The sequence below is a fragment of the Typopeltis vanoorti genome, chromosome 10 (genome assembly GCF_054136105.1).
Source record: "Typopeltis vanoorti isolate ZY-2024b chromosome 10, IOZ_Tvanoo_1.0, whole genome shotgun sequence".
Taxonomy (NCBI): domain Eukaryota; kingdom Metazoa; phylum Arthropoda; class Arachnida; order Uropygi; family Thelyphonidae; genus Typopeltis; species Typopeltis vanoorti.
Genome location: NC_143558.1, coordinates 90739319 through 90766699, shown reverse-complemented (window position 1 = coordinate 90766699; position 27381 = coordinate 90739319). Strand labels below are relative to the sequence as shown.

General features: G+C 36.8%; 1 protein-coding gene across 2 annotated transcripts in view; it reads left to right on the top strand.

Moving 5' to 3' along the window:
* Positions 1-27381, top strand: part of LOC150102584 (inactive ribosomal protein S6 kinase delta-1) — a 519967-nt gene that overhangs the window by 93731 nt on the left and 398855 nt on the right. For both annotated transcript variants that reach the window (XR_016548936.1, XM_090399211.1), the window contains exon 3: positions 26631-26748. Coding sequence is in view for 1 of the 2 variants with exons in the window: in XM_090399211.1 (XP_090255337.1) it covers positions 26631-26748 (118 nt within the window). In the remaining variant the exon portion in view is untranslated. The remainder of the gene's footprint in view (positions 1-26630; positions 26749-27381) is intronic.

The window sequence follows — 27381 nt, the reverse complement described above, 5'->3', positions numbered from 1 at the left end:
TTGAATTTTGTAAAGAAAATTTCATTGTGAAAGATGAAGAAGAGTTTATTGATTTAAGAAATGAATGGAGTTTACAAATAAAATGCAACTACTTATCATTGAATTGTTTTTGGGTATATGTTGACAAACAGTTTCCTAACATTGGAAGACTGCTATGATAATATTGCTGCAGTTTTCCACTACTTACCTCTGTGAGTGGGGATTTTCAGCAGTAATGACATATATTAAAAGGAAGAAGGGAAAAACTGGTGTCTGTTGAAGAAGAATTAAGAGTATTTATCCACAGTTTATATGATGATGAATTAATAACTTGATGATGATGCACTTGGCACAGGTGTCACATTGAAATTATATCCTAGTTATTATTAAATTTTTGTTTGCAATATATACAAGTATTAAGTGTTTTTTTTTGTCTAATTAATTACTTCTTGATATATGTATCTCAGTATATAATTATATATTAATTTTGAAAGAAAAAAAGTAGCAGTTAATTTGTTTCTTTTCTTTTCTTCTTTGAATGTGTATTAACATGCTGAATGTCATGGGCGTAATGTGCAAACTTGCCTCCTGTGTCAATAAGTTGTTAGTATTTTCTCTTCCAAAATATGTAATTGTTGATATTTTTTCACTGTAACTACAAACTTTTCTTTAGTGAAATAGTTTTCAGAGCTTGTGTGATTATATAACTGGCTGAAAGATTCTAGTCCCATGCAGTGTGTATTTAGGTATAGGCCATTTAGGCCCAGGCCTAGTGCGGCAAATTTTGAGGGGCAGCTGAAATTTCCAGGCTCTCATTTTTGTAATTATAACATGTTCCTTATATGCCACATCTACTCACAAGTAGAGAAATATTTTTCTTTTCCTCATTGTAAGTTTAGTCTGCAAGCATATTGAAATGTAATCGGATTCTGCATAACTATACAGACCGAGACACGTGCACAGAAAGCTACTGTATTGTTGTCGGTGACTTGGCACAAAAGCAATAGGGATCGCAGTTGGGAGAGATGCTGATTAATTTTGTGTCAGTATTATTCTTACTAACTGTAACAACTTTTCCTTCTTTATTATTTTGAATTCAAATTAAGATGGTTAATTGTTGCCCTTCCTTCAGCTCTTTAGTTCAGTATCCTGATATGTGGCAGTTAAGACATGCTATGAAATTATTTTTAGTTTTCAGTGCCCTTGTCATATGTTGTCATCAGAGTGGAGGTAATAATGTTTTAATGTTTTGCTTTTAAAAAGTTATAAATTGTGTAAATCATTCCGATACTTCCTGCATGTTTTAAATTACTATTTAAATTTTAAAACATGAGTGACGGTAGAAAGCGACTTAGTGGTAGTGAATATAAGAAGAGGAGAAAAGAAAAGGAAGCAAAAATTAATGAAGTAGTATCAAAGACAAGAAAACTGGATAGTTTTTTTATCATCGGTATCTGCTAATAGTAATTGTGATTTGGAAAAAGAACAAGAGGTGGTTGAGGAGACGGAAATTGAGTCTGTTTCAAATGACGTGCCTACAACAAATCCCAACAATTTGGAGGAAAAGGTGATAGTGAGTAATGACCCAGCTGAGTGGATTCTAAATGACGTAACAGACGAGTATATCACAGTTAACGGGTTTCCACAAAATTTAGACAGTGATCTTTCAAAATCACAAAGAGCTTATCCTGACAAAGTAAGACATGTTTCTAAGAAACTCATTGAGAGGAATCTGATTAATGCCAAAAAAATAATAAGAGATTTTCTTGTTTACTCTCCTAGTACCAGAAAGATCTTCTGTGCACCTTGTTGCTTTTTTGGTGGAGGGGGAGCTGACGATAGTCACTTTGTCAGTAGATTTGATTTAATGACTGGAAAAATGCAGAGCACGAGTGAGCCATCATGAGAAAGCAACTAGTCATATGAACTGTCTAATAGCTCTGAAACAAAGAGCAAATCTTGCAGGGAGAATTGACCTACAAATAACTCAGCAACTGGAAGAAAAAATTAAGTACTAGAAGGCGGTGTTAAAATGAGTAGTTGCAGTTGTAAAAACATTGGCAAGTAGAGGACTTGCTTTGAGGGGAAAGTATGACATTTTTGGTTCTGTGCATAATGAAATTGTAATGATGTGTCTAGAATTAATTAGTGAATTTAATCCCTTTCTTGCTGAGCACATTGCCAAAAGCATGAAAAAAGGAAAAGGTTTCATTTCCTATCATTCCTTTGCCACTATAAAGAATTTATTAAAATAATGGGTGAGAAAGTCATCATGAGGGGAAAGGATGATATTTTTGGTTCTGTGCATAATGAAATTGTAACGATGTGTCTAGAATTAATTAGTGAATTTAATCCCTTTCTTGCATTCTTGAATTCTTTCATTCAAGAATTCTTGAATAAATTCATTGGCAGAATTCACACTGGGTGCTGGACATTCTCTGTCTCTAATTGGTACTTGCACTGCCGAATCCTGTCGGTACTCTTCTGCATTTTTTGATGTCCTTCAGAAACTGTATATATTTTTCGCATCTTCAACACATCGCTGGAGTGTTCTAAGAAAGCACCTGGAAACTTCTGCAAAAGTAATCAAATGTCCTTCACCTATTCGTTGGTCAGCTTGTGATGATGATGCCTGTCGGAGTCTTCGTGAGGGATGGAAGGAAATAATTTCCGCTTTGTCCGAAATTGAAAATGACACCACCCAGAAGAAAGTGACGCGATGTAAAGCAAGTGGGATTCTACGGCAACTTCAGTCACTGGAGGCTGGGATCATGACCTACCTATGGGGTGATATTCTCTTAAGAATGAATGCCACAAGCAAGAAATTACAAAGTGTAAACATTGATATAGGAACTGTGTGTCCCTCGAAGAATAGTTCAAAGAACTATTCTTCGAGTATTCTTTGGGTAGAAGACGCTACCCAAAGAAAAACTGCTTAAAGGATTGTTTGTACATGTTCACGCTAAAGGTTGGATGGATGGAGGAGGAATGAAGTTATGGATAGATAAAATTTGGTCTAGGCGCCCTGGTGGACTGTTGAAGTAGCTTGCTATGCTAGTATGGGATCAGTTTCCTTCTCACAGAACAGACAATGTTACAAATAAACTCAAGGAATTGAAAACTCAGTTAGCTGTAATTCCAGGAGGTCTAACTAGTCAGCTTCAACCTTTAGATGTCTGTATTAATAAACCATTTAAGGGATTTATGAAGGAGAAGTGGAACAGCTGGATGCGGTCTTCAGATTTTGAGGTTACGCTATCAGAAAGAAGGAAGAGGCCTAGCATTTCGCAAGTTTGTGAGTGAGTCAAAGCTTCATGGGATGCTATGAAAACTGAGACAGTGGTTAAATCATTTAAGAAGTGTGGAATTAGTAATGCGCTGGATGGTACAGAGGACAATTTGTTGTATCATGACTCATATTCTGATTTAGAAGGGGGGTTGCAAGTGTCTCTTCATTTAGCTCTGGAGATGAATTTCTGGGTTTTGACGATTAAAAGGTGGGTACTTTTTCCTAGTTAGATTAGATATTTGTTAAAGTAGACCTACTTATTACTTTATATTTGAAATACTGTAAATTCATTATAATATTCAGTGATAAAGTTTTTTTTCAAAAAAATGTGTACAAAAAAGGGGGTGCGTCCTATGCACCGGTGCATCTTATATGCCGGCAAATACGGTACTTAATTGCTGTTTTAAAGGAAAATCGGTTTTTCAGTCTGGAATTCTATACAGTGCATTAACTACCTAGTTTGTTTTTGGATAGCTCAGGGAAATTACTTGGCATTTCCAGTGATCCAAGTAGATTGTTACCTTATCTTTGACATCCTGATTATTTAGGAGAAGTTTGTGGTTGATGATGTTGGTTCCCTGTATCAAGTTGGTAAATACCTAGCCAGTTGATTTCCTCAAATTGTATTGTACCAAGACTCTATATGATTCTAATATTCTGCCATAATGAGAGGCAATATGTATTTTGGGATAGAAAGATTACAAGCTGTGTACTACATTGATGGAACTGTACTCCAGGAAATTGATGAACCAGGGATTTCGGGGGGGGGGGGAATAGTAGATAGAGAGTTGAAGTTTAGAGGGCATATTGCACTAAGTTTGCTAAGTTAGCTTGTAGGATTACTTGGCTGTTAAAGAACATGCTAACAAGTGGAGATAAAGATGTTATTCCTCTTCATAAGGTCTTGATATGTCCACATCTGGATTACTGTGCTCAGGTCTGGTCATGTGGGATTCTTGGGGATGAGGAAGTGGTGGAGCAGATCCAGAGTTGAGTGGCCAAGACAGTGAATGATCTGTGGAATGTTCCCCTTTGCAAATGTTGGTTGATAGGTGAACAGGGAGGGGGATATGATAGAAACATTTTAGTTATTTGAAGGATTTTATAAGATTAATACAAAGGGAATATTTTATTACTTGGTTAGAGGGGGGCCAGGACAAGAAGTCATCTGTGGAAGTTGGGAAGAATTTGCATTTTTGTTTAGAGAGTGGTGAATAAATGGAATTGGAGTGCAGAGTTAGTTGTGAGTGCTTTGTCTGTTAATGGTTTCAAGGAGAGGTATGAGAGATATTGTGTTGATAGTTTGGTCTCCTGCAATGTGTCTTAGGACTCCATAGAGGTTCCCATGCAATAACAACAACAATAATAATAATTATTATTATTATTACATGACATCTCCAGGGAATCCAAAGACTCATCGAGGGAGGGCACCTACTCTACATCTCTCTGTCTCCACCAACTACGACTACACCAATGCCATCTATTGCCCACCATGACATTCTCCATTTCCACAGACAATCACAAACATCCATGCCCATGGTGTAATTCAAACCTGCAGCCTTTTAGCTGGAGAGCAATACACTAACCACTCAGCCAACCAGGCTGGCAAATGAAATATCTCATGTATGAAATAAACACCTCACCCCCGAGCGGGCTTGAATCACCAACCTTTCCGTTAATAGTCTAACGCGCTAGCCAAACAGCAGACCTCTTGGCAGCAGAAGAAGTGGGTATTTTGGATAAAAAGGAAGGTAACATAGCGAAGTAGCATTAGCTTCCGTACTGTTTCATGATGGATTTAAATAATCTGATACTGAGAGTTCGAATGCTAACCATTCGCATTCGAACTCTTGAATGTTAATTCGAACCATCGGCAAATAATAATAATAATAATAATGATTGAAGTACCATGCAGATAGGACTTTATAAATGAGAAGAAGGTTATTTGTTCTCATGGGTTATTGGGTGAGTAACCACCTCATCCAGCTTTACTTAATCATTTTCTTCTTCCATCTCCAGTCTGAAACTTGTTGTATGTTGTAAAAGGCATCTAGAATTGGGGAATTAATTAGGATGGCAACACTACTTGTTCTCTTCTATCCAAAGCAGGTTAGCAGAAATTTCTTTGAATAAGTATTAATGTCTTAGTAGCAGAAGAACCGGGTATCTTGATTAAAAAGGAAGTTAACATAATGAAGTAGCATTAGTTTCCAGACTGTTTCATGCTGGATTTAAATCATCTGATACCGAGAGTTTGAATGCTAACCATTATAAACTTGTATTTGTGCTAACAATTTTCTTTTGCAAAGTAACTAGCTCTTCGAAAGTTATCTTTTTTTGTTGATATCTTTAAATGCAATATGAAAATCTACCATCCTTATGTTGAGGACTGCGATCTGGTCTGCTCCCCACTTAAGGTCAGCTGCTTTGATTTTTGAGATCTTGCTCTCTGCTATACAAAACTGTGGATCTTCTATTTCTTCATTTAGGGTGGTTATTTTCCACACACACAGTTTTTCAGGCCTTTGTAGTTTCATTTTTAGCATCTGCTGAATTTTTTTTGCAGACCCACCTACAAAATCCATTTCTTCTTTTTCTTCTATATTTCTTTCATTTTTCTTTAATTCTTCTTCTGACTTATTCATTTCAGACAAATTATGGGGATTACAATCGGGAAATTAAAGAAATAATTACTTTAATTTCCCGATGTTTCGACCTTCATATGAAGGTCTAAATATCAGGAAATCATCTGGAGTATACACACATATATATACAGAGACAAGCTATATTACATTTCACACAGTATGCCAAAGAGATTTGATCAACAGTTATTCTACTGGCCTGACTTCTAGTGAAAAAAATAAAATAAAATAGAAATAATAAATAAAATAACTACATCAAAGTGTGTAGTTATTTTATTTATTTTATCCTTAATATGAAGGTCAAAACGTTGGGAAATTAAAGTAATTATTTCTAACACGTTATTGTCTCCATAATTTGTCTGAAATGAATGCTGATCATTATGTAACACTGAAGGAAAGGATTCTACTGACTTAGTTTTAATTGGGTTTGATTGAAACATAGAGAAAGACGTATCATTTGAAAGAGGTACAAAGAGGTACATTATCTGGCTTGTGTGCTGCCTGACTGGTGGTTTCATTAACAGTGTTTTCTTTTGCTTGATATTCTCCAAAGAAATCTCAACCTTTTCTGCAGAAGTTTTTGTAAGTGTTTATTTCATGTATGCTTGATCCACATTCCTGCAAGGTCCAAAGCATTTTCCTGATATTTGTCCTGTTTCCCCAGGAATTAGAACATTTAGCTTTCAAAAAGGGCACTCTGCATCCAGATGGTCAAAGGTGTCCCTTACACAGTCATTGCCAACTAAATGACTAAATTGGCAACCTGTTGTTTCATCTCTATGCTACAATAGATGCTACCTGATTTCCTTTCTTTCTCTTCCAGATATTCTTTCTTGTTTATGTTCTTAACTGTTCTCAATTTGGGAAAAAAATTGTGTATTGTCTCACCTGAATTCTCAGTGAACTCTGAATCTCTTGATTTTCACTGTGAACTTGTCTTCTGATTGTTATAGTTGGTCTTTCACCTTGAAACTTGTCTCTGGTGGCAAAATCCCTTACAGTGATCTGCAGCAAGGTGTAAGACACTATGTACATACTGTAGATTCCATATTCTGGAACTGCCATTATGCATTTGTTGTCTGCACCTTCAACAGACCGTCGATCACTTACTCTGGGAGACAGCTGGCCAGTATCAAAACAGAGACTTATCCAAAAGTATTACTCAGAATTATTTAATTTTGACAATAAGATCAGCTTTCAATCATTGTATCTAATATAAACTACTCATAATGTTTGGATTATATAGTGTGAATGTATGTGAATATAAATATGTTATTATTATTATACAGGCATTTCCATAGAGTCAGAAGACTCATCGTGGGAGATCCATTATTCACACTAGCTGTCATTCATGCAATATCTATCTTACCTTTCCTTAAACTCATTCTCTGATGAAGCACCTACAACAACTCTGGCAGTCCATTCCACCTATTCACCTTCTACGCAAAAAATCTAGTCTCAAGATCCTTGATAACCACACTCTTAACAACTTCCACTGGTGACCCATCATTCTCTCACTTATTGCCATGTACTGAAAGAAAAGTCTTCAGTGTCAATCCTATAAAACCAATATAATAACTTAAATGCTTCTATCATGTCTCTCTTTTTTCCACTGTCAGCTATTTTTAACCCAGACTGTCAATCTATTCTCATAGGGAGCATTCCACCGACCTGCCACAATCTTCGCATTTGCCTCTAGATCCTCTCCACAACTTCTTCATTCACATCCATCCCCCTGTGGAGTCTGAGAGTCAGATCTGTGTGCAGTAGTAGTCCAGTTGTGGCCTTATTACAGCCATATAGGAAACAATAACCTCTCTATCCTTGCTTGTTAGTGTGTTCTTCAACGACCTCATAATCTGATGTGCTGTTTTAGTTACCTTCACAATATGCCCCCCAAACCTCAGCTCCCTGTCCACAACCACCCTCCAAGTCCCTAACCTCATCTGTTTCTTGCAGTTCAGTTCCATTAGTATAGTACACAGCTTGTGATCTCTTCCCAAAGTGCATCGCCTTACACTTGGCCACATTAAATTGATAGCTGTTTACCTTTGCCCATGCTACTAGTTTAAGTCTTCTTGTAGGATCTCTTCATCACCATTTACATAATTTACCATTGGTCTTCCCAGTTTAGCATCATCAGAAAAACAACTAAATATTTCCTGTCAGATCATTTCCTGTATCATTGATATACAAATTAAACAACCAAGTACTGATCCCTGTGGTACACCACTAGTCACTCGCCTTCTCTTAGACTCAACTCCACCATAAACCACTCTTTGATATCTGTCCATCAGCCACTTTCTAATCCAAATCACCAGATTCATATCCATCTCCATTTGTTCCAATTTATGCAATAGAGTTTTATGTGGAATCTTGTCAAATGATTTTGCAAAGTCTAGCAATACCCCAGAGTAGTCATTTCCCTTATCCAACTCCATTGTCACTTGATCATAAAAAATAAGCAAATTACTAAGGCAAGGACTATCCTTCACATAACTATGTTGTTCCCCTATAGAATATATATTCTTATCCACCTGAATTTTGTCTTTCACCAATTTTTTCAATTCCTTAACCACCACCACCACCACTTCTGAGATGCTGATTGGCCTATAATTTGCTACTTATGCCTTGGAGCCTATTTTATGCAGTGGGACTATTTTGCCTGATTTCCACTCCATTGGCACTTTCCCAGTACCAAGGTCTAAATTACCTTTGTAATTTAGGCCTTGGTACTGGGATTATCTTGACAAGGACTATCCTTCACAAAACCATGTTGTCTCCCTATGGAATATATATTCTTATCCGCCCACTCCTGAATTTTGTCTCTCACCAATTTTTCCAATTCCTTAATCACCACCACCACTTCTGAGATGCTGATTGGCCTATAATTTACTACTTATGCCTTGGAGTCTCTTTTATGTAATGGGACTATTTGCCTGATTTCCACTCCATTGGCACTTTCCCAGTACCAAGGTCTAAATTAAACATCTTGGTCAGAGGAGCTGATAATTTCCTTGCATATTCTTGTAATACACAGGCCATTATGTTATCTGATCCCATGGCTATGTCTGTATTGAGGCACTCAATATTTAAAGCAACTTCCATTTCTTCAACCCCTATTCACCTATCAATCAATGTCACATCTGGCATTGCAGTGCCACCACCTTGATGGTACATCCCTGCAACATGCTCATTTAGTAATTCACCTATTTGGTTTGATTCTGTTACCTCCCCACCATGAGCACTTTTTACAGTCATCCTTCCATAGTCATTCTTCCATTTACTTGCCACATAGCAAAAGAATAGAATTTCTTTTGACCTCATCATCTAGCTTTCTCTCATGATTAGCTTTGGCCTTCTTTACCATACTAGTTATCCTTCTTGCTTGTACTTTATACTGCTCACAGGCATGCTGATCACCTTTTTCTTTATAATCTCTCCACAACCTTTTCTTTGTGTGAAACTTCTGCTTAATGAAGCTATTCATCCATTTAATTTCCACCTGATTTATCCTTCTGACTTTAGGTATACATTCAAATACTGCTTTCTTCAAATACCTCTTGACCACCTTCCATGCCCCACCAATGTCTTTCTCCTCCAACTTCTTATGCTATAGCTCTGCCAAAAGCTGACTCCTTAGCTTATAATCACCTGCTTTGTAATTACACATATATTCCATCTTAACAGAAAGTTCCTAGGTGAAGACCACCTGATCACTTTCTCCAAGTGGAAGCAGAATATCTAAATTGGTTAGTGTTAAATTCTGTGATGCAGTGATCAGCTCCAGTACTCTTGAACATCGTGTCCTCTCCATTACATGTTGTCTGAAGTAATTATCTCTCAACAGCTGTATAAATTCCTATCTCCTTCCCTGTTTGTGACCATTCTTCTTACCAATCTATGTCCCCATAGTTGACTCTCTCTCTCTCCCATAATAATTACTCGACCTGTATTCATTATTCTAATTTGCAAGTGCATGTCATCTACATCCTCTCTTATACCACCTGGATTATAGCAGCAACCAATTACATATTTAGTCCTGTTGGCCTCTATCTCACATCAGATAGCCTCAAATGAACTGCCCTCTTTATCCCTCTGTTGTACTTCTACTCTTTTTTGGCTTTAATTTTAAAAGCATCAGCAAAAGTATGCCGATGCCTCTTTCAATTTTGAAAGGCTTGCTATAATTGCCATTGATTTCTATTAACATTTCTGAGGAATGGTAAACAGTTTTAATTAGGTGTGCTATTTTATTATCTATTCCATATTGATTCAGTATTCTTCACAATGCCTCATGCCATACTGAATCAAAGGCCTTCTGTATATCTATAAAATTGTGACATTTTATTATGTTCAGTATATATTTTTCTCCAGTGAGATGTATTGTAAATAAGTGATTGTATACTATTGTTTTTATGGAATCCTACTTGGTTCTCTGAAAGTGTACTTTCTGTTTTCCTCTCAATCCTAGAGACTAAGATTTTAGGAAAATCTTGCTTGGATGACTGATTAAACTGATAATTGCTACATTTTTTTCAATTCCTTTTTTATGAATAGGAATTGTTACCAACATTTAGGCCATGATTTGTTTTTCCACACGTCTTGGCAAATTTTGAGCAGGGCATCTATCATAGGTCCTTCCACTACTTTCAGTAGTTCCGAAGTTATTCCATCTATGCCTGGCAATTTTCCCATCTTCAAAGAATTAATTGCAGCTTCTACTTCTCCTAAAATAGGAAAATTTCCATCCAGTGTCATTTGTATTATGCCTTCAAGGTTTTGATTATTAAGGATACAGTCTTCTGAGAAAAGATTAGCTGAGTAATCATGCCAATGCTGCAAGATTTCATCTTTTTTAGTCAAAAGCCTGCCATTTTCATCCTCAACTGATTGATTAGTGTTAGTGAAGGGTTTTGTTAATCCTTATCATTTGGAAAGCACTAAGTTGTTTCTTTGTAGTTCCTCTTCAGTCTTTTCACATTCATTCAGAATCCAGTTGGTTTTAATTGTTTTATATACAAGTAACAAAATGGTGTATCACCATATTATTAACCTCTTTACCAGCCGTGGTGGATGAAATAGTGAGACCAAATTGCACTTCTTATCCATGTTATTCAAGCATAAGCAAACAAAGTGTGCTCATGAAATATAATCCACGGCAACATATACATCTGAAAGGAAGTGTGACTTTTCATTATAGGATACTGATATGAGATGTTAGGTTAGAGTCTTAACATAATATCTCTGTAAAAAATTTTGGAAATAATCTTAAAATGACTGTTCTCAAATCTTTTGGTAAATTAATAAGGCCATACTTATTGAGATTAAGAGACTGTGTAATATTATAGGCATTCATAATAATAAATTTTCCAGGCATCTATCAGATTCCTTGCTCTTGCAGCTTGGAATATCTGCTTTTATTTGTCTAGAAAAACATGTCTTATATTAAATATCATGAGCCTGCACAGATTGTATTTGCTGAGCATGCTATCTGCACTAAACATAAAGTTCACTTGAACAAGACAAGAGTCTTTCATTTCCTCATATAATTTCTTTGTGAAGAAATGTGGGAAACATTATTCCATGGTCCTAACTTAAACAGATCCGATGGTCTACATCTATCTCCTTTATGGGAAATAGTACTTTTTTAAAATCTATTAATTTTTTCTAACTTTATTATTACATGACATCTCCAAGGAGTCAAAAGACTCATTGGGGAAGGGCACCTACTCTACAGCTTTCTCCACCATCTACAACAAACTATCATCATCATCATCTATGCCAATGTCATCTACCATCCACCACAACCACCACTAGTATTTTCACAGACAATCACAAATATCCATGCCCATGGTGGGATTCAAGCCTGCAGCCTTTTGGCCAGAGAGCAGATATGCTAACCACTTGGCTGACAGGGCTGGTACTGTATATATATATATATATATATATATATTGTTAGGGTTATTTACATGAATTGTAGACATTTTTATATTAGAATTTTACTGACTAGAACCGCCGAGATAAGATAAAAACTTTAATTAGAACACAACTAGTTTTGTCGGAATGCCGACTTCTTCAGGTGTACATACTACTGTGCCCAGATATGGGCGCCAGGGTTTCTTCTTGATGGGGAGGAGGTGGAGAGGATCCAGAGATGAGTGACCAAGATGATAGCAGGTCTGTGGAATGAACCTTATGAGAACAGGTTGAAGATTTGTGGGTTGCAAAATGTGGTCAATAGGTGGAAAAGGGGTGATATGATTGAGACATTCCAGTTACTGAAGGGTTTCTATAAGATTAATCCAGAAGATATTTTTGAGAATAGGACTGGTGGTGGGAAGACTAGGGGCCATACATGGAAGCTGGGCAAGAATGTGGTTAGCAGGGGTGTTAGAGCTAGGTTTTTTACTTGGAGAGTGGTGAATGAGTGGAATAAGCTGCCAGAGTCTGTTGTGGGTGCTACGACCGTGAATATCAAGGTGAGGTATGATAGATACTGTGTGAATGTCGAATAGTTGTTCTTGACATGATGTTAGGGCCTCCCTCGATGAGTCTGTCGACTCCTTGAAGTTGCCTGGAATAATAATAATAATAATATCACAAAAAACTGGAAACTTAGCAAGATAAAAAAATGAACTTCTCATATAAACAAGTTAGGAACGACAACAGTCAAGTTTGAACTGGCATCCGCGTGACAGGTCTAGCATGAGGCGTTAGTGAGTGGGAACTATCTTGAGAGCGTAAAAATGAATTACTGCACTATGTGAATCACGTAAGCTATAACTTAAATTACTGTTCATGTGTGAGGGGTCCAGAACTATTTCTTTTGATTCTAAGATGCGTCTTTCTAGTTCACCAGGGCATTTATGGATATTTGTGGTAAGATTCCAGTCTATCTGGTGTTATCAATATCAAAACTTATTAATGTATTGTGCAAACTCCGGCTATTTCTTATTTGAAGGAATAATCTTTAAACAAACCAGCAGCTTAACTATGGGCAGCCCTTTGTCTCCAGTGTTAGGCAACATTTCTAGTGCTACACTAAAACCAAAACTGTGGCCTCGATACATAGATGACATCTTTCTCATCTGGGAATATGGTCCAGAGAACTTACAAACCTTCCTAGATCATATGAAGAATCATTACCAAAACATCAAATTCACATCGGAACTTGAGGTGAATGGTGTCCTCTCCTTTTTAGATGTAAAGATTACTAGGATGCCTAATTGTCTCAAATTTTCTATTTGTCGAAAAACAACTCATATGGACAGATACTTACATGACTCCTCTCATCACTTCCCTCTGCAGAAACTCGGAATTATCACCACTCTTACTCATTGGGCGAGATCTCTAATTTCAGAAGATGAAGATCTTCAAATCGAATTTAACCACCTCAAAAGTATTTTCTTAAACAACGACTACTCACCTTGAAGCATTTCTAACTGTCTATACCCACATCTCCAACTTCGGCAAGAAGATAACTCGAACCCTATTGCACACATTCAATTACCATACGTAAGTTCTCTATCACCCAAATTGTCGAAAATTATGAAGAAATTTAATATTAGAACTTACTTCACTACCCTACCAAAACTTCTTTCTTCCCTGAGTCAACCCAAGCCAAAACATCACCAACTTCAGTTCCCAGAATTATATAAAATCATCTGTAGTTGCGGGAAGCCGTATTATGGGCAAACCGATAAGTCTATCTCACTACGACTCAAAGAGCATCAATGTGATATCTCTTACAACAGAACCCATGCAAGTGCCCTCTCCAGTCATGTGTGCTTTTCTCTGCCAACTCTAATTTAGAAGAGCATCAACACCAGATAGACTGGAATCTTACTACAAATATCCATAAATGCCCTGATGAACTAGAAAGATGCATCTTAGAATCAAAAGAAATAGTTCTGGACCCCTCACACATGAACAGTAATTTAAGTTATAACTTACCTGATTCACATAGCGCAGTAATTCAGTTTTGCTGCTCTTGAGATAGTTGCAATTCACTAACGCCTCATGCTAGACCTGCCACGCGGACGCCAGTTCATACTTGACTGTTGTTGTTGTTCCTGACTTGTTTATATGAGAAGGTTCGTTTTTTATCTTGCTAAGTTTCCAGTTTTTTTGTGATAGTATATACACCTGAAGAAGTCGGCATTCCGACGAAACTAGTTGTGTTTTAATTTAAGTTTTTAACTTATTTCAGTAGTCAGTAAAATTCTAATATAAAAAAAAATATATATATATATACAGGGTGGTTCAAGATTCCATACAATTTGAGGGGAAGTAGAGAACATCAAAATCAACCATATTCACATAGGATACCATGACTAGAAACGCCACCCTAAAGTGATAGGTGGTGCTGTTAGGCAGTGCTCCAGTTGATCAATTGGGACTTCCTCATTCAAGCTTTCGACATCGTACAAAGAACATGCATCGTTTTACGAACTCTGCCATCTCAGCGTTTGTTTGTATGACATCGAAAGCTTGAACGAGGAAGCCCCAATTGCTCACTTGGAGCGCTGGCGAACAGCGCCACTTATCATTTTTGGGTGGTGTTTCCAGTCATGCTTTCCTATGTGAATATGGTTGATTTTGATGTTCTCCCCTCAAAGTTTGTACATGGAATTTTGAACCGCCCAGTATATCAAGTAAGAGTTTATAAGGCAGAAAACTGAAATAAGACAGCAACCATTATTTTAATTAACAACACAACATCTCATCATTATTACATAGGATTTCATAAAGAAAGAGTCATACTGCATCATTTCAGTAACGTAAATTACATAGAAATAGTGGATATTAAAGATCCAACATTATTTTAAAGCCAAATGTTTGTCGAAAGTATAGAAAGTTTGTAAATTTGACCAGGAAGCTTGCAAGCTCTCTGGTCAAACCTTGGCATTGGAATTGCCTTAGCTCACATTGCTTAAAAGAACATGACCACTGGTTTATATTTATCTTTTATTAGTGCATTTTATAAAGGTTACATTGACCTGACAACTGTTTCGAACTAGTTGGTTCTCTTCAGTGACTAGGCAGAATCCTTAAGAGAGCAAAATCTTGCATTCAATACTAAAGAAATCCAATGTCGGAGAAATGTATTTTTCATAAGTAAACTCTTGGTCAGTGTGTAAAAGTAATTAATTTTTGCTTTCTTAAGATTTCTGTCTCATCTCTGAAGAGAACCAACCAGTCTGAAACAGCTATCAGGCCCGTAAAACTTTTATCAAATGCATTAAAAAAATTTAATATACAGATGCTTGGGCAATGGTCATGTTCTTTGAAATAGCTTAAGCTAATGCACCTCTAATACGAGGATTGTATTCTCATAGGCTCGCTAGCCAAATTTACAAAACTTTCATGGTTCTACAAATATTCAGCTTTGAAATAATGTTGGATCTTTAAATCTACTATTTCTATGTAATTTACGTCATGGAAATCCATGTGGTTCTTTCTTTATTAATTAATTTTATGCATTGACTGAGAGTTCACTTATGAAAAATACATTTATCTAACATTGCATTTCTTTAGTATTGAATGAGAGTTTTTGCTCTCTCTTAAGGTTTCTGCCTTATTGAGAGCTTTTGAGCTTCTAAGGATTGTTGTTTTCCAGGGTGGCCACTTCAATGAATGCCTTTCCCTGGGATATGAGCAGTTCTGCTTGGTAGTCAGGTGAGCCTGTCACTGAGTATAACCTCTGCTGAGTAGTGAGTAAAATGATCTTTTGGATCACTCATTGAGTTTAGAGTGATATGAGAGATCGCCTAGTTTTTGAAGAAGACCCTTTACTTATACATTGGTCTTTGAAGAGAACCAACCAGTTTGAAAAAGACCTTAGGCCAGTGAAACCTTTATGAAATGCACTAATAAAAGACAAATATATGTAGACTTTTGGGCATCAGCTGTGTTCTTTTAAGTAGTGCATGCTAAGGCAACTCCAATGCCAAGGATTATATTCTCGTAAGCTTTGTATTCAAATTTATGAAACTTTCATAGTTTCTACTAACATTCGGCTTTGAAATTATGTTGGACCTTTAATAACCACTATTTCTGTGTACATGGGCTTTCTTCAGGTGTAAACAAACAAACTAGTAGACACACAGTAAAGACTAACAAAGGTGACAACCAGTATGTAGTTATAGAAGAGACTTGTTTTTTAAATAATTTCTAATTGTACAATGTATTTGGCTAATGATGGCTGTGAATGTATTGACATATTGATACTTGGGTTTATATTTAGGATCTAATGCCATTTCCAAGGATTTGGATAACCAAATTTTTCTCTTGGTTATGTCATAGGAATGGTGTAATATGGTGAGATAACACTTGATATCTCATTGCTGAAGCATCTTGCAGGTCAACCAAAGAGAGCATGCATCATGACAAAGCTGAGGCCTCACTCCTAAGTTATTCAATATCTTGGACATGTTCTTCGATGCTTTGCTCAATCGATTTTTTCTTTGTCCATAATAAGATGTCCAGCACTTGCACCATAGCCAATAAACACCCAGATATTTCAGTGGGCTATGTCAAGGTTTTGTTTGGAGTAGTGATCTCATCTTGTTAAAGGAGGTAAAAACTACTTTGATTTTATATTCTTTAAGTGTTTTTGCCAGTTTTTGGAAATAGAACTAATATATGGAAGCATTATATAGCCTGTGTTTTCCTCTTTATTAGAAATATTTCAAATCTCATGTCTATTAAGTAGTCTGGAGGTAATGTGGTCATTATAGCCATTTTGAAGGAGTGCTTTTTTTTAAACGTTGAAGTTCTTTAGCTAATTCATCCTTGTCAGAATGAGTTGGTGGGCTCTTGCTCCTAGTGTAGAAATAACACCCAATTTTTGCGATCTATAATGATAGAAGAGGCATGTAGATATCTGTCAGTGTGTGTAAGTGTGTAGGTTTTCTAAATATAGACTTTTAATCATATATATATATATATATATATATATATCATTAAACCCAGCCATGTGCCTGATTTGTCAGGTATATTCTGGTCCCAACCCCAGATAAATAGAGAGGGTTGGGAAAAGCAGTGGGTTGGAGAAAAGAATCTCATCATAACACTTTATGGCACGAACTCAATCTGCTTCAAATATGGATACCATCAGTCAACTCTCCAGGCTGGATGGTAGCCTACAAGCGACTAGGGAAGAGCAAGGGCTTGTGCCTAGTAGTCAGGGAGTATGTGATGCAGTTGGGTTAAATCCTACAGGAAGCCCAACAGTTGATGGGTGCCCATGATGAAAGAAACATCCTGCACTGCACAAAATTTACCCAAATTGGAAAATGAAACATCGGCATGTCCCTTGGAAAACTAGAAATTGTGAAATGTGAGATGAGCAGAACATTCTGGGTATTAGTGAATTACACTGGACAGGAAATGGTCAATTTCAGTCTGACGAATTTACAGACTACTTTTCTGGAAGTGATAGTTTCAGATGAAGGTAACTCCCCTTCTTCATTCTACCTTCATTGCAAACAAGCAGGTGACTAGATGTGTTGAGAATCACAGAGCACATAGTGATCGTATAATATCCATCAGAATTCATGGTAAACCACTCAACAGCACCAACTTCAGATGCAAGTGAAGTTGAAATAGAACAATTCTATGATGAACTTCAAACTGCTCTAAACCAAATACAAAAGAATGACCTACTGTACATTATGGGTGATTTCAGTGCATAAAGTAGGTGAAGGAGAAGATGCAAGGATAGTAGGCAAAAGGAATGAAGCTGGTGATTGTTTCATGCATTTCTTCCATGAAAATTATTTCAGCATTGTGAACACATGGTTTATCCAACCTAAACAACATTTGTACACATGGACCTCACCAAATGAACAACATCAGAACCAGATTGACTTCATTTTATGCCAACAGCATTGGAAAAGCTCCATTGTCTCTGCAAAGACAATACCTAGTGCTTATCACAACACTTCTATCAACTATTAGGGGCCATAATGAAGCTCAAACTGTGCAAGAAAAAGAAAGACATCATCCAGAAAAAGTTCAATGTCACCAATATATGCCATGGAAGTGAAGAACATGCATGACTTAATCAACCTCGATGGAAAAGATACAGAGGAACAATGGTGTGAGATCAGAGATACCATCATTGAAATTGCTGAAAAACATGTGCCATACCAAAAGCCAAAGAAAACAAATGACTTTCTTACAATACCAAAATAGCTGATCAGTGAAGAGTGACCAAAGCCAGGGGAGACAAGAATGAAATCAAAAAGTTGAATGTAACTTTCCAATGTGAAGCCAGGAAGGACAAGGACAGTAAGGAAAGACAGATAAATGGCAATGTCAACACCTAGAAGAAGCTAACAAAAAAGGACATACTAGAGCCCTGTTTGCTGAAGTGAAGATGATATAATCCACTTTCTCTGCACAACAAGGAATAGTCAGGGACTGCAATGGAAATGAACTGAGCGACCAGCAAAAAATCAAGAACAGGTGGAAATAATATACAGAAGAGCTATATGCTAACCTGGCTGAACACCAAGAAGACAAAAATGGCCTTATGGACAGAGAACCAAACATCTTGGAGGGAGAAGTAGCTTGGGCCATGAGAAAATTTCCAAACAAGAAGCCTCAGGTATTGATAGGATGGATACCTGCAGAACTTCCAAAACCAAGAGATATAGTCCACTTGCAAATGGCATAAGGACTGGGCAAGATCAATATTCATCCCATTACCAAAGAAAGGTGATGCCAAAGGTTGCTCCAGTTATTGCACAATAGCACTGATTTCTCATGCAAGCAAGATCCTACTGAAGATTATTCAACAGCGGCTACAGCAGGTCATCAGTCAGGCGCTACCTGATGTCCAAGCTGGTTTCAGGAAAGGAGAGAGATCACATCACCAACATCAGATGGATTATTGAAAAGATCCATGAACATCAGAAAGACCTCTATATGTGTTTCATTGATTACAGCAGAGCTTTTGACTGTGTAGAGCATGATAAACTATGAGTGGCTCTTGGTTGCGTGACCTTGGTGTCCCATCTCACCTGATCAGGCTTATTAGATTGCTGTATATTGATCAGGAAGCAACAGTGCAAACACTTTATGGTGACACAGATTGGTTCCGGATCAGCAAGAGTTTTAGACTGGGATGTAATTTCATTGGCATTTTTTCAACCTCTATGCTGAAATGATCATGAGGAAATTAGACATGGACTCATCCAATATTGGAGTGAAGATAGGAGGAAGAACTATAAATAACTTGACATATGCAGATGACACAACCTTATTGGCAGAAAGAGAAGAAGACCTGCTAAATCTAATTTTGAAAATCAAGAAATAAAATGAAAGAAATGGGACTACATCTTAACATAAAGAAAACAAAGATCACAACAACAGCCTGCTAGTGGAGAAATGAAGTTTAAAATTGATGTTGAAGAAATTTAATCAGCTCAGGATTTCACTTCCTTGGTTCAAAAATTGACCGTGATGGCAGATTCACCCCTGAAATCAAGTGTAGGATCACTTTGGGCTGTGCTGCAATGGTCAACACGGATAAGATATGGAAAAGCAAAAACATCACTTTAAGTACCGAAAGTAGGCAAGTTAGAGCTATAGTCTTTCCCATAATGACATATGGGTGTGAGAGCTGGACAATAAAAAGGGCTGACAAAAGAAAAATTGATGCATTTGAAATGTAGTGAAATGTGGCTTGCAGAAACAGTTACAAATACCTTGTATAGCTAGGGTGACAAATGGGGAAGTGCTGGAGCTCATAAAACCATTGACATCACTAGAGGTTAAAATCAGTAGATAACGACTAACTAACTTTGGCCACATCATGCGTGCCAACTCACTAGAGAAGTCTGCGATGTTGGAAATAGTCAGTGGAACTATTCCCAAACATCACAGACAACATCACTGGCTCAACACCATTCAAGCAGATACCAACATGAACATCAAACAACGGAAAGCAGCAGTTGTTTGACAGGACAGGACAGCATGGAGAACACTTGCCTGCAAAGTCAGCAAGAGTCAGACACAACTGCATGGTTAAATCATCATCATCATATATATATATATATCTATATTATTTTATTTTATTTATTTATATATTTATTTTTAGTTAGGAAGTTATTGACTGCTTTAGTTATATTATCTGCTATGGTGGTGCTTTTTAGCATTATTTGTTATTATTTGATTGCTGTTCTGTAATTTTGTACTGAAGACACCTATGAAACAGGTGCACATTCTAGAAATAAATAAATTTTAATGTGAGTTTTCCTCCATTTTTATAGCTTGTTATTATTATGCCAACTCATGATATTCCATGAGTTGGCAAAATGGTATATTTATGAAGAACTTTAGCTATCTTTTCAGACAGCTAAAGTTCTTCATAAATGTACTCTCCATAAATATGCTATAAATATATTCATATTCCTCATCTCTGTATCTAGATATAACAAATAGGAATACTTTTGCTGTGATCCTGTATGTATGTATGTATGTATGTGTGTATGTGTCATTTGTAGTATTTTATCTATTTAAAAGTCCATGCGATTAGCCTAGGCTATGCACTTCGCAACCACATGCCTGAGGAAGGAGTGTCCTAGGTTCGATTCTTGTCGATGACGTGAGGAGCTTAAGGATCTTTCTCAGCCATAGCCAAGTTAGCCGGTCTTGGGCATGGGCAGCCCCCCCCCCCCCAGTTTATCTGGGGTTTTTCATCCCTCAAGCAAGCAAACCAGCCCCGTGAACACACACACACACAGGCTACAGTCATAGGATATAGTACTTAATCCCTTTTAAAAGTGTTCTAAAATGAAGAAGCAGAAAGGGAAATGGCCCCTGTCCAGCATGGAGAGATCACATCGAGTGAGTGGTATCAGTGGAACTAGCTGTAGATCCAGAAATGAGCTGTTGTGTTTGTATACCGAAGCTAGAAGTATAAGAAACAAGGCTGATGAAATGGTTGCACTAATTGCATCTGTTCACCCAAAGATTGTCGGAATAAGTGAGACATGGTTAGATGAGGACGACATCCTGACTGGAATAGAGATGGAAGGGTATGATATGTTTCGTGAGGATAGAAGGAATAAAAAGGGAGGGGGAGTGCTATTGATGATAGAGAAAGAGTTATGTCCATACAAGGTAGAGATGTAAGAGGGAAATAGGGCCAGTGGTTTTGAGGCAGTATGGTGTGAGATAGAGGTGAATAGAATCAAATACTTGATGGGATGTTGTTATAGACCTGGTAATGTGGATGGTGGTGATAGTGAAATGTATAGTCAAATTAGCCAAGCAAATAAGAAAAGGATGATTTTAATTATGGCAATATAGACTGGAATGAAGAGATAGCAACTGGAAGTAAAGAAAATGAGTTTCTTGAGTTTTTGAGAGATAACTACGTTAGACAGTATGTAACAGAGGGCACACGAGTATTAAGGGTCTTTGATTTGGTCATCTCATCAGAGGATGTAATTATAAATGAAGTGTCAAATCATCCACCAATTGGTGAAAGTGACCATGAGGTGATTACCTGGGTGGTTGCCAGCAGTGCAAGGAACCCTGTGAGAAAAGGGTGTATGTGGAGCTACAAGGGGGGGTGATTATGAAGACCTCAGGAGATAGATTGCGGGTGTAGCATGGAATGAGGAGTTAGCTGGAAAAAAGATCAATGCAGCTTGGGTGATTTTCAAATACTATCTAGTAGATGCAATGTCTAAATGTATTCCAAGGGTGAGAAGGTTAAATAAGGTAGGTGTGAGATGGATAAATAAAGAGATTAAGCATGCAATACAGAGAAAAAGGGCATTGTGGAGGCGGCATAAGAGAAGTGGAAGTAACCAATTTCATGAGGTCTACAAAGACTAGGCAAGGAGGGTGAATTGGTTGGTGAGAGTAGCTAAACAGAGATATGAACAGCAGTTAGCTAATGAAGCCAAAAAGAATCCTAGGGAGTTCTTTCGATATGTAGCCAGCAAAAGAAAGAATGATTATGGAAGATGACATTGATTGGAGGAAATGGTATAAAGACAGCTGTTGCAGAATCTGTGGTGGAGATATTTAATGAGCAGTTCATAAAGATCTTTCAATCTTGTGAATGTGACTTTATGGAGAGATTGAGAGCAGTTGATGATGGGGAGGAGAGACTGACTGTAAGTGAACAAGAGGTGTTTGGGGAGTTGAGTAAACTAGATGTAAATAAGGCCGTGGGACTTGATAATATATCACCACGTATTCTGAAGGAATGTGCCAGAGAGTTGACACCTGCCTTGACATGTTTTTTTAATACGAGTCTTGCACTTGGTCAAGTTCCTAAAGAGTGGAAGGAGGGCAAGATTGTGCCACTTCATAAAGGAAGTGATCGAACTCGAGCATCAAACTATAGGCCTATCTGTGTGTCAGGTGTTGTGGTTAAGTTGTTGGAGAAGCTTGTGAGAACTAGGATCCAGAGTTGGGTTGACAACAACGGTATTATCTTTGATGGACAGCATGGATTTGTTAAAGGGAGGTCATGTTTTAGTAATCTACTTATTACAATAAAGTGACTGTTTCCTTGGACAGAGAAGAAGGATACACAGTAATATACTTGAATTTCGCAAAAGCTTTTGATAGAGTACCTCATGATAAGTTGACAGTCAAACTAGACAAATGGGGTTGGATATTAGATTAGTGTATTGGATTGGAGACTGGCTATCTGATAGATATCAACAAGTTGTGTATGGGGGTGTGATATCCAGGAAAAGGAAAGTCACTAGTGGAGTTCCTCATGGGTCTGTTTTAGGGCCATTACTATTTAACTTGTATATTAATGATATTGGCGAAGATTTGGATGGAGATATTCAGTTGTTTGCAGGTGATGCAAAGTTGGGACGAACCATAAAGAGTAGTGAAGATGTTGTGGCTTTGCAAAAAGACTTGAATAAATTGAGTGATTGGGCAAGCAAATGGGGATGTTAGTTCAATGTTGCAAAATGTAAGGTTTTAAAATTTGGAAAACAAAGATGGGATGCAGACTTTATGCTTAGTGAGAATATATTGTTGGAGGTAGAGGAAATAAGAGATCTGGTGGTGATAGTGGATAAGGATCTAAAATTTAGGGGACACCGCCAAAATTGTGAAGACAACACAAAGACTTCTGGGAATGATGCGGAGGACACTGATGTATAGAAGTAGGGAGATTCTTGTTCCATTGTATAAGGCTTTGATTAGGCCACACATGGACTATTGTGCCCAGATTTGGTCATCGGGCTTTCAGAAGGATGAAGAGATGTTGGAAAGGGTCCAAAGGCGACTGATTAAGGTAGTTTCTGACCTCTGGAATGTTGAGTATGAGGAAAGATTGAGAAGATGTAATTTGCAGAGTCTGGTGGCGAGAGAAGGAAGAGGGGAGATATGATAGAGACCTACAAGTTGGTAAGGGGTTGTTATAAGATCAGTGGTGGAGAAGTTCTACAGAGAATAGTGTAAGATCAGGGGAGAACCAGAGGTCATTCCTGGAAACTGTATAAAGAGGGTGTGAGTAGGGGAGTCAGAGGCAGGTTTTTTTCATGCAGTGTTGTGAATGATTGGAATGCCTTGCCTGATTGTGGTGTCTGCAAGGAGTTTGAGTGTGTTTAAGACACGGTATGATGAGATGTGTGTGTGTGTGATAAAAGGACCTCCAAGACCTCATGGAGTCTTTGACTCCATGAGGTCTTGGGTAATAATAATAATAATCCCTCATTAGGAGGACTCAACCAGTCCTAAGGGATGGTCGAGGAATGGGGGAAACCCCATAAATAAAAAAAAAATCTATTTAAAAGATATGTAATTGTTTTGAGGATGCCAATACTGTTGTGCTGAATGACGGTATGATTGCTTATCCCCCTTCCATTCTAGCATTAAAATTATTTCAAAAATTACTTATTAAATTATCAAAATAGTGAAGTCTTGTCCAGTGTGTTGTTTATATCAATTACATAGAACTGATGTAGATTAGCACTACAGCAGTCAAGACTGTACTGTGTTGAAGTAGTAGGCAAGGAACAGTCACACTGAGTCGCACACTTGAATGATCACAATGTCATTCAAATTGACAAATAAATTGCTAATATCACAAAATGTCAACTCAGATAGCTACCATCCTGATGTCTCTCTCTCATTTAATACTACAGTTAATGATGGAGTTCTAATTGTACTTCATATTGTGATCTCTGTTTTTTTTTAATCTGTTTTTCTCTTTATGACTTTAATAATTATTATTATGTGACACCTCCAGGGAGTCTAAAGACTCATCAAGGGAGGGCACCTACTCTACAACTCTCCATCTCCACCACTCAATCCACCAACTACAACGAACCACAACTACCTTTATCATCTACTCCAACAACATCTACCTCCCACCACCACCAGTATTTTCACAGACAATCACAAACATCCATGCCCACAGCAGGATTCTAACCCGCTGCCTTTTGGATGGAGAGTGGATATACTAACCACTCAGCCAACCTGTCTGGCATAATTCTGAAGTGAAAGTTAATTGAAGTTAACAGGTGCTTTCCATCTCTGGAATTTACAAAAGCTTTGCTCATTATCATGTATTTTAAAATATTTATTACTGTTATATGTAAAAATACATTTCAATTCAATCTATAGATACTGTTTACAGTATCTTTAGATTGTACATTTTTATTATTTATATTCCTCTGCTTATTGGAGATGATAATATTAGTGTTTGCTTATTAATTGAAAGTTAAAGATAAAATCATTTTGAGCTGAAACTGCACACCAGTAGTCATTTAAATTATTCATAACTGAGATAATGCCGAGCAGTTCTGCATTTCAGCTAGTCAATCTTTTAGTAAATTAAGTTAGTCTTGATGACATAGGTGAGGGCATGGAAATACCATGCACCTTACCCAATTTCTCACAGCTTTAAATATACTGACATTTATTATTTATTATTATTTATTGTTATTACAGGCATCTCCATGGAGTCAGTAGACTCATCGTGGGAGACCCAAACTATCAAAATAATATCTATCATATCTGTTCTTGAATTCATTTACAGACGAACAACTCACAACTGAGTCAGGCAATGCATTCCACTCATTCACCACCCTCCAAGTGAAAAACCTCATTTCATACCCTTGTTAACCACACTTTTCCTTAATTTCCAGGGATGACCTCTTATTCTTCCATCACTATCACACAGCTGAAACATTTCACCTTCATCAACCTTTTAGTAATTTAAATGTTTTTATCATATCCCCTCTCCTCTGCCTATCAACCAACCTCTGCAATCCACAAGCTCTCAATCTATCAATGTAGGGAGCATTTTTTACATCACTCACCAACTTAGTCACTCTCCTCTGAACCCTTTCCACAACCTCCTCATCTCCAAGGAATCCAGGTGACCAGACCTGAGCACAGTAATCCAAATGTGAAAGTATCAATGCTTTATAAAGGGGAATAATAACCTCTTTATCTCTGGTTGTTAGTGTGTTCCTTAATAACCAAGTAATCCTATGTGCAATCTTGGACACCTTAGCAATGTGTCCCCTGAACTTCATCTCCCTATCTACCAACACCCCAAAGTCCCTAGCCTCATCAATCTCTTGGAGTACCGTTCCATCAATGTAGTACACAGCTGGTAATCTTTTAATCCCAAAATGCATAACTTTGAACTTTTCCACATTGAATTGACATCCATTTCCTTTTGCCCATTTTACCAGCTTACATTCATTTTATTTCATTGTTATTCTCCACCTACTTTCATACAGCAACAAAAGAAATATAAAAACATAGGAAAACTGATGGAAAAAACTTATTTAATGTTCTGCCTAAGTGTTATAGGCATCATCAGTACAGGATAATATCAGGTAACCAAAAACAGTTCGTGTGAGTTTTCATAATAAAAATTAAACAACTGCAAAAATTTTCATAAAATGTTTTATTCATTAAAATAAGCACTTTCACAATCAACAACTTTTTCCCAATGAGATACAAATTTGTAAATTCCTCTTTTATAAAATGTTTTGGCTTTTGAAGTAATAAACCTAGCAACTGTTTCTTCAGTCTCTGTTTTATTGCAGAACTGTGTAGGCCTAAGTTCGATTTTCATCGTGAATGGGAGGAATCTTTATGTGAACTTTTTCAATCAAAGGTGAGTTAGCCGATCTTATACGGAGGTAGCAGGGTTTTTTCTCCCAGAAACTCGGATTTTTCATCCTGCATGCAGACAAATCGGCTATTCAGAACACACGCAATTTACAGACAAAAAATACTGTTTGTGGTGGTGGGCAGTAGATGGTGTTGATGGAGATGATTGGTAGTAGAGGTTCGGTGTAGCGGTTGAGACAGTTGTATAGTAGGTGTCCTCTCGTGGTGAGTCTTCCGACTCCTTGGAGGTGTCACGAATAATAATAATAATAATAAATCCATTGCATCAAATATATGTATGTATATATATTTTATTTAAATTAGGAAATTGTTGATCATATTTAGTTAATTAGCTACTTAAGTGGTGCTTTTTAGAATTGTCGGTTATTGTTTAATTATCATTCTAGATTCTGTACTGAAGATGTCTATGACACTTTTGAAAATTTTACATTAATTTTCTCACATATTGAAACAAATTCATACAGCATGTTCTATAGTAGCAAGTTGGTAGTAACTATAATTTGTGTTAAATCACAATTATCATTGATCAGTTTATTTTATTATTTATTTAGTTATTTATTTTTTGATAGATTGTTGTATGGAAGAGGTATAGTGACTTCAAGAAACTTCATAAAGCTCTTCATGCAGTGCATCAGAATCTCCATTTAAAGGGCACATTTCCATCATTTGCTAAAGCACATCTCTTTGGTATGATTAAAATTATTTCAGCTATGAAATTAATTAGATAAATTTTGTTTATGAACTTTTATATCTTAAAAAATGTGGGATGTTGTGACCTATGTAGAGACTAGGTCACAACATAGGTGACCTAGTCTCTGAACTGGGTCAGAGACTCAGTTCTGACCCAGTTCAGAAAAATAAAAATATTCTGATGCTAAATTTGGCAGATTTTCTAATTTGTTTTGTCACTTTTAGAAAGTTGCAAGTTTGAGCAGAGTTGGTGTTCATAAGGAACTGTTAAGAGGAAAATTAATTATTATTATTATCCTTATTTGTGTATTTATTAAATTAAATTAATTAATTGTTTTTTATATCTAAAGTTTATTACTAACATAGCCTCATGTGGAAAGAGTTGTACAAATTTTGAAATTAAAGCCCTATAATTTAACTAGTGAGCTGGATATATAGCATTGGTGCAGAAGCTGAAAAACCACATTATAAAAATGAAAGAAAACTGTTAGTAGGTAGTCATGTAATGTTTATTGAATTACAAAATCATTAGCTTCAAATATGAATCATTATAATTATGATACACAAAAAGCTCAAAAAACTTACACTTATGTTAGTAGATTATTAGTTAGAATTAGTAGGATTATGCTG